Source organism: Drosophila ficusphila, unplaced genomic scaffold (assembly GCF_018152265.1).
Source record: "Drosophila ficusphila isolate 14025-0441.05 unplaced genomic scaffold, ASM1815226v1 contig_127, whole genome shotgun sequence".
Classification (NCBI taxonomy): domain Eukaryota; kingdom Metazoa; phylum Arthropoda; class Insecta; order Diptera; family Drosophilidae; genus Drosophila; species Drosophila ficusphila.
In genome coordinates, this window is record NW_025064016.1 from 1865077 (window position 1) to 1877461 (window position 12385).

Genomic DNA, 12385 nt, shown 5'->3' on the forward strand with positions numbered 1-12385 from the left:
GGCAGCTCCGCCGCTGCTGCTCTTCACCCAAACTCACTTAACAATGGGCAAAAAAAAAAAAAAAAAAATAGAAGAACGAAAAAAAAAGTGGAAAATTCTGAAGCAAAGCTTGTAAAGATCAGCAGACGAATAGGCGTAGACGCCAGACCAAGAACCGTGTCTCCAAAATGCGGCCTACTGGGTCGGCATGCCAGCCAGAAAACCAGAATGAAACCAGATCAAAAGCCTATAGCAATAATTATGGAAACACTCCGAGTCGCGTCGTCGTACTCGTCGTCATCGACGTAATTTTCCTGTTCGTGCCTTAATAATCTGCGCAAACGGCGGCCGCATATTGAAATTCCCCATAGTAATAATAACAATAATCGCGCGGCAGCAACATCTATTAAAATATCGATGGAGTGACTGACTGACTGACTCTGTGACTCCCTGACTGACTTTGCCGGCTTTGCTTTTTTTATTTTTATTTTTATTTTTTTTTTTTTTTTTTGCTTTTGGCTAGATGGCTGGCAGTTTGGCTGGTGAAGCGATCAAAAGTCGCTAAAAGCAAACGCACACTGACGGCGTTATTATTGATTTAAACATCAAGATAAATTACACCGGCTCTCTGCGCTTCCCGCGCCACAAACTCCCCCAAAGTTGGAACCTTTAGGAACTCTGGCTGAAGCTCAGGCTGTAACTGAAGATCATGCACTGAGAGAAACATGCAGTAGGTTGAAAAAATATAGAATTGCCAAAAACCATTTTATTTTAAGATATAAAAGATGTGAAAATCCACTTAATCGCCAAAGATAAAATAAAATAGTTACTCCAATAATTAAAGATAACATGGTATGCTACTTTCCTAGGATAAGTAAGTTTCTAAATGGACTAATTATAAAAAAAAAATAATTTAAAACACTTTAATTTTAACACTTTTCCTTTAAACTCTTATAGATTTTTCGTAATGCATTTTAGAGGCACCACATTGAATACCTTTCTGGCCACTAACGAAGTTTCCTTTTGCCTGCGTTGCTGTTGCTATTTCGTTATTGTTGTAATTGTGGGTAATTGTTGTTGCCGTTGTACTGCCTCATGTTGCTGTTGCTGTTGTTGTTGTTGCTGTTTTGGGCGCTACAAATTTCCAAACCCACTAGGCACATTTGAACTGGCGCACGATCGCTGAAAAAAAAAGGAAAATAAACCGAAAATCCAATGAACGGAGCAGCAATTGTAACATCAACATGAGATGTGCCCTGGCTCCAAAAAGGAGCAACGTGCCCCAAGATGCAGAAAGAGATGGCCATAGTCGGATAGAAGGAGATGGGTAAAGGGGGATGAGGAAGAGGGATAGGGAGTTAGCTTGTGCCTGGGTCTTTTGCTACTTTGACTTGTCGCTCGTTCCAAAACGTCGAATGCGTCTAATTTCTTGGCTTGCTTTTGGCTCTTTTTGTGCCTATTTTTTTTTTTTTGGTTTATTTCTGTCGTTTTTTTTTGGTAGTTAGATGGTCAGAGGAGGGGCAGAGAGGGGGGTTCTCGGTGGATGTCGTGTCTTGGTCTCCAAAAGTCTGGCTCCAAAGTCTTGCGATCCATTCGCCAACGTCTGCTCGCCGGCTGCCGCGTTTGTCGTTTAAATCGTACCACCACAGGCGACATAAAAATAATGAAGTGTGCGGGTGTGGTCGACTCGCTTTTGGCCAGGTCTGGTCTTCAGTCTTCAGTCTTCTGGCTTCGGTTCGGTTCAGTTCGGTCTTAGATCTTTACTCTGAACCTGGGCCTGGATTTCAGACCCGATTCGGAGACCGGAGACTGGAGACCGAAGACCGAAGACTGACTGGCCGATCGAGGCGACTGTCGACTGTCGAACGCTGCGACGTTTTGCAGATTGCCGAGTCGTGTTTAGCCCAACGGTGCGGTCTCTGCCGGTCCATAACCAAATCAACATTTCGCGGCAGGAAAGCTTTTTCGGTGCTCCCTTTTTGGGAGTTTTCCAAAGGGGAAAAGGCCGCCGAAGTCGGATGAAATGGGGTTGAAGAAGAGTAATTTGAATTTGGTTACAAGCTATCAGGCATTGTTAAATCTAAAATGTAGTTTCACGCCAATTAACCAAGGTGCGATGATTATGTTTTGATAAATGTTTAATAAAGGAATTTAGATAAATGCGTAAGAATAAATAAGGAAAAATTACATCCTCTAACACAATTTTATAAAATAAGTATACCTAAGCAATAATATTATTTGATTAACGATTTATATTGTTAATTTTAGTAACAAGCAATACAACAATTTGTTAAAACTTTTTTTTAAAATCCCAAAAGATCCTTTCTTAAAGTTTTTTTAAATTCCATTTCCCTACCAACGCCAAAGCCGTATTCTTAGTTGCAAATGTTTGCTGGGTAATTCGCTGAACACACGCCCAACCAACTGCAAAAATATAACGGTATCCAAGGTTGTGCTACGCTTAAAATGTAATTGTTCGACTTAAAGAGCCAGAGCAACAACATTGGCCAAAAGCAACAACAAAGCTAACAACAACAACAAAAACAACAACAGAACAGCAACGCGATCAAGTTTGCCGCCGTCGCCTTTTGCCGTCTAATCAAATACCAGACCAAGACCCAGCGAAAAACGCCAGAGACCGAGACTCTGAGCTACCCACCTATGGACTCCAGATATAAAGCGATATCCCATAAGCGAGAGATGCATATATGCAGTGAAAATAATGCAGATACTATTAATTAGTTGGGTTTTTCTAAAAACAGGAAATGTCCTAGTTATAAGTACAGAAAATATCTATCATCTTTTCAAGTTGAATAATCTTACTAATCAACATCATCATTATGCATTTAACAGTTATAAAGAATGTAAAGGATGTAACATACCAAAATACCAAAACTGTAGTATTAATATACTAATATTAATAGTAATAATGTTAATATTCCTCTTTTCTAATATTCTACAAATTATTTTATTAATTTCTGTTTCTCTGTTCACCCTCTGAGATTTGTATTATTAAGATTTGTTACTTAAGTTCTCACATTTTTTCTCCGTGTCTCTACATGGCTCGCATGCATGGGCAGAGAGACACCAACACTTGGCCGGGCTCGAATCCAAATTCAAATTCGAATCGCAGCCCGACGTCATCGAAGCGCCGCACTTAGGAGGACTCGGCGATACATCGCAGCGGGTTTTCAATGGGGCTGGGGCGAATTTTCACTTGAATATTCGACACACTTTGTGCGCGGGGCACACACAGCTGGGAGTCGCGCGGCAAAGGTTTTTGCAGGATTTTCAGATTTTCTGGGAGGGGCGCCACAGCCACAGCGCTTGGCTGTCTCAGCGATTCTTGGGGCTATGCATCATCATCATCATCAGCAGCGGAGCAACGGAGCAGTGGAGCAGCGGCGTCGAAGTCGGAGAGCTGCAACATGGCAACATGTTGCAATCTGCCAGAGCTCTGCATGCATAAAATATTATGCAACATTATGCCATAGACACAGGCCAGACGACAATCTTGGTTTTGTTTCTATTTTTTCCCCATTTTCCTTTTTTTTTTTTTTGATTTTTTGGGATCCCCTTGCTTTGCGGCTGTTGTGGGTTATTAGAGCCTGGATGTTGACAGCGTTTAGATCTAATTGAATCGCCTGGATCTTGGGGATTTTAAGGCGGGTGTTTTTTTTCTTTTTCCATTATTTTTTTGGGGGGAACCATAGAACATTTGGCTTGGCCCGCTCCCATTTGGCCCATAACCCATAAATCTAACACACCGGCACGAGAGATTTATAGAGTTCAGATTGCGAAATGCGCAGAAGCACAGCGCGCTCGGAAAATCTTGAAAAATTAAAATGACTAGTGCCGGGGCACGATCAAGACCGGGCTGCCGTCTTCGAAGACAATGGAGGCGACTCCGGACTCCGGAGGAGATGGAAAACCTCTAAAAAGCGAAACCTCAGCGGTAGTCAGCATTGGGGCGTCTGCAGTTCAACGTTCAAGTGGCACAGTACGCCCTAGAAAAATGAATTGATTCGATTGTTTTTTTGCCGCAGCTCGGGCTCCTCAACTTTATCTGCGAATGCCGAGCGGAAAAAATCTGAGAAACGAACAGAAAAAAAAAGGAAAAACTAAGAGGAAAATCAGAGGCAGAGAGCGCGCCCCGAAAAATACTGATGATACAATCGCGTTTTTGACTTTGAAAAGTCAGCGCGGAGTCAGCCGGGCTATTGTTCAATGGTCGAACCAACTGCCGCTGCAGCGGCAACAGCAGCCGACACTGATTGTTATGGTTTATGAGATGAAAATGCACTCGAAACAATATTGTGGGGCCAATGCAATTTGCGATTTTTAATCAACTCAACTCTCGACGGCATTCAGCAGCAGAAAAAATCATCGTATTTGGCCCCCAATGATTGCAGCTTCCACTTCGAGAATCGTGGCTCCGTCATCTGGCTTTTGATCTTCTCCCCGTCGCCCACATCCTTCCCTTGGCTTTTCGAACGTAGCCAGTCGATCATCGGCTGGAGGCCAGCCTCACTGCCCTGCAGTTCGCCGCCCACCTTGCGGCCACTGTGCGTATGCGCGATGTAGCCGCACACCTTCAGCTCGGCGGCTTTGTGGGCCACCATCGATTGGAGGGCCTTGCCATAATCTCTGGGCACGCTCATCTCGTAGGTTATTAGGTAGATCTTCTCCGGTTCGGGTTGCGGCACCAGTTCGAGAGACATTTTGTGTGATTTGAAATAAGGATTTTTTGAATTAAGATTGGGAATTCTGAAGTAAATATAAATGTTTCCTGAGATATTTTGATGTTTGAATGTCTGAATTTCTTTTTTAATAGTAACCTTTTCTACTGAAACTTTCAAATATTTTAGCTTATAAAATATTTTGTTTTTGAGATTTGTAAAGGAAAGAAAACATATTAAGTAGACTTTGCGTTGAATTTCAAATGTCCTAAACAAACGAAAACCAGATAAAGCTGAACAACAAGGCAAGCCACAATCATACAAACCGAAATTATAAATTATAAATATTTCAATATTTTCTAGTTTATTTATTTATACATATTTGATTGATTCAAATCAATAACTTTAAAGATGGACAGTGAATCAAATACAACGATTCCCGATGACGCGATGCATATCGTGAAAACTGAGTTTAAGTTGTTTAACATATTGCCGGAGATAAATTTTAAAGAGCGAATATTGCGTCGCTGCCACAAAAAGCAGATAAGCGGATACATAATATACTCCAATTATGGACGTAACGCCTTTGGCGAGATGGAAGGTGAGCGGAGGGATATAAATAAAATAAAGGAATGGATTCTGGCTTGTTGCATTCCAACACCCTTTCTCAATCGAATTAACTTTTCATGCTACGAAATAAGCTTCAAGGTGGAGAGACTTCCCTTTCAGGAGAGACATACGGTCCCCAAGGATGCCACATTCCTATCAGATCTAAAAGAGGATTACTATGAAAGGGTTAAAGTAGAACCCGAAGAAAAAGTTACCGATTTGGACGATCGACACGTTGAATATGCCGAGTTCTACAGACAAAATTCTGAACAAGAAGAAACCAGCGAACCCTAAAACAATGTCTGTTATGCTAATGATACTTTCACCTAGTGATTTCTCCCAGTGTAGATGCGACTCGTGCTGGCCATTGTTCAACACTATTTGCGCTACTCAATCTCTTAATTAAATATGCGACTAAATGGCAGCTCGGAGGCACTCGAAGAGTGGCCCAGACATCGTCGTTTAGTGTCGAAATTGTGCAAGTTTTGATTTTCCTTTTGTTATGGAAGTCGCTGGTTTGTGTGTTTTTTTCTTTTTTTTTTTCTGTTTGCTGGCTTTTCTTGTTGCTGGATAATCACAGGCCCGGTGGAACAGACGGCAGAAATTAAATCAGCCAAGGTTATCGCATTAATAAGCCCCCTGGTTTTTGGGCCTTTACAGTTTTACTGAGCCAGTCAATTATTAAATTTGCAATTTCCGTAGCTGAACTTTTGGGGTCAGTAGACTGATTTAAATCAAAACCGTAATTGAGCATTGCCCGCGAGCAAGAACCACCAATCGCACCAAATACCAAATACCAACCTCCGGGCAGGAAAATTGACAAATGTTTGATCGCTACTTCTTAGATTTCTTGTTTCACATATTTTTTCGGTGTTGTTGTTCAGCGGATGTGGGCTGGCTGTGAATCCGATTCAGAAAAAAAAATCGGAGAAAAATCGTATAAGCGACACCACCCAGAGCTAAGTGGCTTTCCATGACATTTTACTGACACCATTGCCGTTGAACTGGAAGACCTGTTTTCTTCGTCTTGGCGCAACTTAACACATTTGACGAAGATGTCTATGCCAAGCAAATGACGTGTCATCAATGGAGCCCGCACTCCCACATAAAGATGCACAGCGTCTACTCAGCTCAAAGACTCGATCTCTCGATCTGGAGCCCCAAAAGTGCCTCAGTGCCACAAATCCCCCGGCACTTGAGTGGAGCGATCTGTTGGGGCTGTTGTATTAATAAGCCTGACATTTGAGCAGAGCATCCACTCGAAGCCATCGAGTTTCGGTTTTGCGTGTAGGCGTCTGAAAATAATAATTAAAAAATCGTTTCTAATGCGGAAATCTCGCGTTTTTTCGGGTTGGGGGCTGGGGGTAAGCTTAATGCCGAAGATGTTAGACAAATATATCAGATTTCGGTTTTTTTTTTCGCCTCTTCGTCGCGCACTTTGGTTAATCTTCAGTGGATTGTGGGGGGAACGGCAATTGGTGACATGGGTAAAGATGGATCGATGGGAAAGCAATTGAACGGGGGAATTGTCAGAGGTAAAATGGAATTATAAGAGAAAAAAAAAATATATATATATATATATATTTATGTACAAGCAAAATAAAATTATTAAAAAAAGGAACTACTACTTTAAAGACTTATATTAAATAAATTACCCATAACCCTTTTTAATAAGCATGTAAGCCATATAATTAAGTTTAAGGAAGTGCTTTGTTATCAATTATTATCTCATGTAATTATCATGGATTTCTTGGCTATTATAAACCCATAAATTGTTAACTTAAGTGATTAATCTTAAATGAATGCTTTTCTGTAGAGGTGTTCTTTTCAAAATATTATTATAAGCTAATTGTACTCGGCATTTAATCTAGTTTAATGGTTAACAATTAAACGAGTTCGGACAAAGAGAGATGGACATCGGATATTAAGGCCAATAGGTTGGCCAATGGGCTGGGCTGTGGCCAAAAGCATTAGGCCAAGTGTCCCGGCCCGGCCCGCCCAAGAATTCAGAAAAGGCCTGGCCCCCAAAATAATTAAATATGTAAGAAGTAGGCGCTCGAGTTAATAGCAGCTGCTACCACAGAAGCCTTTTGCCGGCCAAACGCTGAAAATTTAATAATCGCCTGCGAGTATAAGGCAGCCAAAGCCGTTTAGAGGTTCAGATATACATATACATATATATATATATAAAGACGAAGGCGCAGGCCAGATACAATATACAATATAAAATATATACTCGAAGGCAGGCTCTGTGAAGAAGGTCAGACCCCGCACGTTTCATGGCTCATAGCGCTCCTATCGTATAATTAGAAGCGAACGACGACAACACGACGACAAACAACGGGCCCAGTTCGCCTTTGTATCTGCAACTGTATCTGTATCTCGGGCTGCGAATGTATCTGTATGTCTGGAAAACAGGGGAAGGTCTCTGGATACGCAGCGAGCGATTCTCAAATGAGCCAATTGTGGTGCTCTGTGTATCTGTGTGTTTGCCTAGTGTCTTTGTGTACATTAAGAGTGCCACAGATCCGCAGAAACAGATAGCTCGTGTTCAACTAGAAGAATAGAATACGAGCCAAAAATAGCGATACTCTTTGGGAATTGGTGAAATTTCTTCTGGAAATTATAAAGCAAATATATCATGACGTAAAACATCACCTGATTTAAGGGGTGTGTCTGGGAAACAGACTTTGGAACGAAATTCGAAATTTGTGTCTGTCTCTTTATATTGAATGATAAACATAAGAGAACAAAATATTGACTTAAACTTAAGTTAGAGGTTGACTACAAAATGTAAGGCATTACCATGAATAATTTTTTATTTTTTCAAAAAGATTTCCAAAACCTGTGAATATAAACATAATAAATATTTTTTTAAAAAATAACTTTGCTTATAAAACCTCAAAACTGTAAGTAGTAAAATGTTTAAAAATTATCTTGAGTACATTAATGGGCTAAATTAGCCAAAATTGCAGTGCAAGTATATTTTCCTGGACTTCCATTAAAGTTAAAAGTGTTGGGAATCGTAAAGATAGCCATGTTCGTTATGGCTCGTCTCCTCGCCTCCATTGCACATTCCTCGCAGATAGCCACCCAACTGAATCTTTTCCGGTGGGGCACACTCTTTGTCTTAAAAACCCAGTGGCGCAATGTGGAACCCACAACGACGGTGGTCAGAGGTGCATATGAAGGCGACCTCCATGCACGGAGGGAAAATATCTTTTAATTTATGTTTCATGTGCCAATGTTCAAAGTAATTTTTGTTTCTTTTTATTTAGATAATCAAGTAATTTTATAGAAGTTATGTTAGCTATATGAGCTACATAATCATAACAATACAAACTATAGGAAAACTTTATAAATTATAAATATATAAATATATTTTTATAGCCCACATTTATTGTATAATCTACTGTTGATAAAAAATCCCTACGTTTTATTTATATTAATGACTTATTAACCAAAATATTATGTTCTTTCATTAATGAAATACTATTCTCCATTTTGTTTAATTTCCATATGTGAGAACCCAACTAATTAGTATGCATTTCCTCGTGTGTAATGATTCCGATGTCCATTCCACACCGCCCGATTCCACATGCGATGGTCGTCGGTGGTCGTCGTCCGATCGGCCGGCCATGCAAAGTCTCTCCGAGATATAGTGGATGGTTCGGACGGGGGGAGAGGGAGGCGAAGAGAGGGGGGCAGTACGTGATGGGGAGCGAGTATATGGGGGATCGGATGGGGGCACTGCGAGCGCTCTGATACGTCGACAACATCGCCGGGCAGCGCTTCGTTATATGCTCACTTTCGATGTGTTTCATTTTTTCTTTCGTTTTCATTCGCTGTGCGATTTGAAAACGTTTAAACAAAAACTCGCCAGCGGCAACAACAACAACAACATCGGCGGTCCAAAGGCGGGCGGGTCTTCCACACACACACATACAAACACTCAACACACTACACACATACACATAAATACTGACACACCTGCAACAACTATACGAAAAATAAATGTTTACGATCGCTCCATGTTGTTGTTTTTTTTTTTTTGTTGTTGTTGTTCCCCCTGTTGCGGGCCAATTATGTGCAGCAGCTGCCGTTGAAGGGTTAATGGAAGGGGGCGGAAGTGGGACATTGGTGGGGGGCACTGAGGTGTTAAAGCTCTCCTAAACACTGTCGCCTCTTAATGTTGTTGCTTTTCGGTTGGCTCATTTCGCCGCTCGATTTTCGCTTTTATTATTTCACGTTAGTTTCCAGTTTTTTTTTTGTTTGTCGCATTTCGCATAAATTTATCAAATTGTTTATTTGGCTTTACCGTTGTTGTCTCGTTTAGTTAAAAGGTATAAGCCATAAACTAAACGTTTATTCAGCCATTTAACAGCGGCACTTTGCATGTGTATTTACTTATGGCTAATTATTGTATACGAACATTTTAATTATGCATAATCTCGATGGCATCGTGCCTGACTTATGGGAATCGACTGGTTGTATGCTAATTTCCTATATATGGCTCCCAATCGGAGCTATGCGGTGTTTATTGGTGCTATGTTGGTATTTATGTACCTGCTTGACTGTCAATTGGAGTGCCGATCCCGGGGCAAAGTTAATCAGGAAATTCTTCGCTCCATAGAACATGATTTGTGTTGACAAGGTTCCGAGCATGGCGATCATCGATCGATGGGAGTTTATAGGAAAAACTAGGCAATTAAATATTTTCATTGGAATGGGATCAGCTTGGATTATGTGTTTAAGGTGTGGGGGATTAACTACCAGAAGCAGCATTCCTCTTAATCGTAGTTTTATAACATACAAAAGATCCATTAAATTATTTATGGTGCATGCTGTATATCTTGTTTATTCCAGATAATTTAATTTATTTTATTCTCCAAAACTAATTTTTATTATATTAATCTATTAAGCTTCTTTCTTTGCACTTTTTAATCTAGATTTCCTCCAATCAAACACTCCCTCAAAGCCGCAAGATACAACATTCCACCGTCAATCACCTGCACATTCCTCCACCCAATCGCAATCTCGGCACAAAGGATGTGCGCCCCAATCAACCCACCGGATTCCAAAGCTGACCCACATTCCCCCGCCACGCTAATTAATAAAAGATAATCTTCAATTGAACTCATTTGCAGCCACTGACCATCATAACAATCCTTTGCTCCGTCGAGGCCAAAATCCAGCGCAACCGACTTCATATTATCAAACCATCAATCAAGCGAAGACAACAAGGCGCTTCCTTCCCCGGTAAGCAAAAAAAAAAAAAAAACGGAAAAAAAGTGGAGAAAAAAAGAGAGGAAGAAAATGCAAAGGAAAAGCCATTAAGGAAAAATAGAAAAATAGTTGTGAACTCATTGACTCAAATAAATAACCAACGAGAGCGTGGCACGCGGCTGAAGAGATCTCGGCCTTCTTCTTCTTCTTCTTAGCCGGGAAGATGATGGCAGATCATCAGCTAGAATAACAAGGGGAGAACAGCTACAATAACAACTGGAGAACGTGGAAACTGGAGATTTGCAAATATCCGAGCCATAAAGCTGCCAAGTGTTGGCCTGGCCGATCATCAGCATGATGGCATAAGGCATAAGGCACAGACCACCATTCCATGTGGCACAAGGGGGCATGTGGCATGCGGCATGAGGCAGTGGAAAATGGACAAACGACCTGATGTGCATGGGGTGCGCTGTACCTGTAACGGTAAAATTTCTACAAGGGAATGTGCTTTCATTTTGAAGTGTTGTATGTCCATGGACTTGGACTTGGACTTGCGCCAAAAAATCAAAGCAGCCAAGCTACTGTTAGACAGCAGCAGCAGCAGCACTAACATCAGCAACTTGCAACAGCAACATCAGCGGCAGCAGCAACTAGCAACGGCAGCTGGCAGTTAGGCAGTTAGTCACTTCACAAAGTCATTTTTGATTTGATCGATTTCGTGCAACAGCCACAGCGCAGCAGCGGCAGCAACAACAGCCAGGCACCACAGCAACATCAAGAGTTGCTGCTGCTGCTGCTGCGGCTGCTGCAGTTGCAGTTGCAATTGCAGTTGCAGCTGTGTGAAGTGGCCAAGAAGAAGGCACATGACATGGTCTTGAACATGGACATGGACATTGAAAATGCCCGATTCCAGTCTCGTGCCAAGTAGGACACACAAGCTCAAGACCGGAGACCCTTCTCTGACCGTATGTTAATCTGCGATCAGTGAAAGAACCCGTTGAACTTTCCCATTCCCCCAGAGAGTTTGCACAAAGAAAAATGATGGGCTCTTTGGAAAAAAAGGATTTATCTATTGAGAGCTTAATAAGATGCGGACCATTCTACAGACAACTAATTGCTATCGTTATATAACCCTAAAAAAAGTATTGATTTATCTCATATTAGTCGGTTTGTCTGCAAATCTTTTCATTCATTTAAAATAGCATTTTTTATCGTCAAAAAGATTATTTATTATATTGCGAAGAAAATGCTTGATTAATTTTGAATACTTAGTACATATCTAAAGAATATTGTCTTAAATAAATGTTGGCTGAATTTCAAGACGTTAAACTCAAAATTTAAAGATAAATACATAACGTAAAATTCTAAACAATCGAAATTTAATATATTTTTTTTTTCCCTTGATTATGGAAAAAGCCATCTATCTGTTGTCAAACCATTGATTCCCACATTAACCCAAAAGTGTTATGTTTTGCTCTGTGCACCTCTCTCTTAACCCATTAGTAGAATGCTGTCCGGTTGTGGCCCGCTTGGGCTTCCAGCGGCGACTGCTTCACGCTCACTTTTCAGATACAGTATCTCGGCAGCGTGTGGATCGCAAGTGGAGCTACAGCAAGTTCGGATCGGGTTCGGCTTGTTGCGGCTCGGCGCTCGGCTCTCTGTTCGTCGCTGGGGCGGAAGATCTCCACCCAGTTTTTGGATGCAGGTCTAGCGCTTTTGGAATTTTCATTGAGTAAAACCAGGCAGGATGCAACTCGCGGATCGCTCGGCTGGCGGCCCCTCATTTACCGTTCGAAACTCGTCTAGGCCAGAGTCGTTCGGCCATTGGTATTGGTGTAACTGTGTGCGAGCACGTTCGCTGGATCGCTCTACATTAAGAAAGAAGTGTATTA

General features: G+C 41.3%; 2 protein-coding genes across 2 annotated transcripts; one reads left to right on the top strand and one right to left on the bottom strand.

Moving 5' to 3' along the window:
* Positions 1-4293: 4293 nt before the first annotated feature.
* LOC108096047 lies at positions 4294-4790 on the bottom strand. The gene has a single exon (XM_017197392.2). The coding sequence runs from the start codon at positions 4698-4700 to the stop codon at positions 4347-4349; it is 354 nt and encodes a 117-aa protein (XP_017052881.1). The 5' UTR covers positions 4701-4790; the 3' UTR covers positions 4294-4346.
* Positions 4791-4893: 103 nt separating this feature from the next.
* On the top strand, positions 4894-5749 carry LOC108096046. The gene is made up of 2 exons (XM_017197391.2): positions 4894-4963; positions 5022-5749. The coding sequence occupies exon 2, from the start codon at positions 5070-5072 to the stop codon at positions 5559-5561; it is 492 nt and encodes a 163-aa protein (XP_017052880.2). The 5' UTR covers positions 4894-4963; positions 5022-5069; the 3' UTR covers positions 5562-5749.
* Positions 5750-12385: the final 6636 nt, after the last annotated feature.

Bases quoted from the DNA above. Each gene is read 5' to 3' on its own strand.
- LOC108096046 (XM_017197391.2), top strand. From the start codon at position 5,070: ATGGACAGTGAATCAAATACAACGATTCCCGATGACGCGATGCATATC.
- LOC108096047 (XM_017197392.2), bottom strand. From the start codon at position 4,700: ATGTCTCTCGAACTGGTGCCGCAACCCGAACCGGAGAAGATCTACCTA.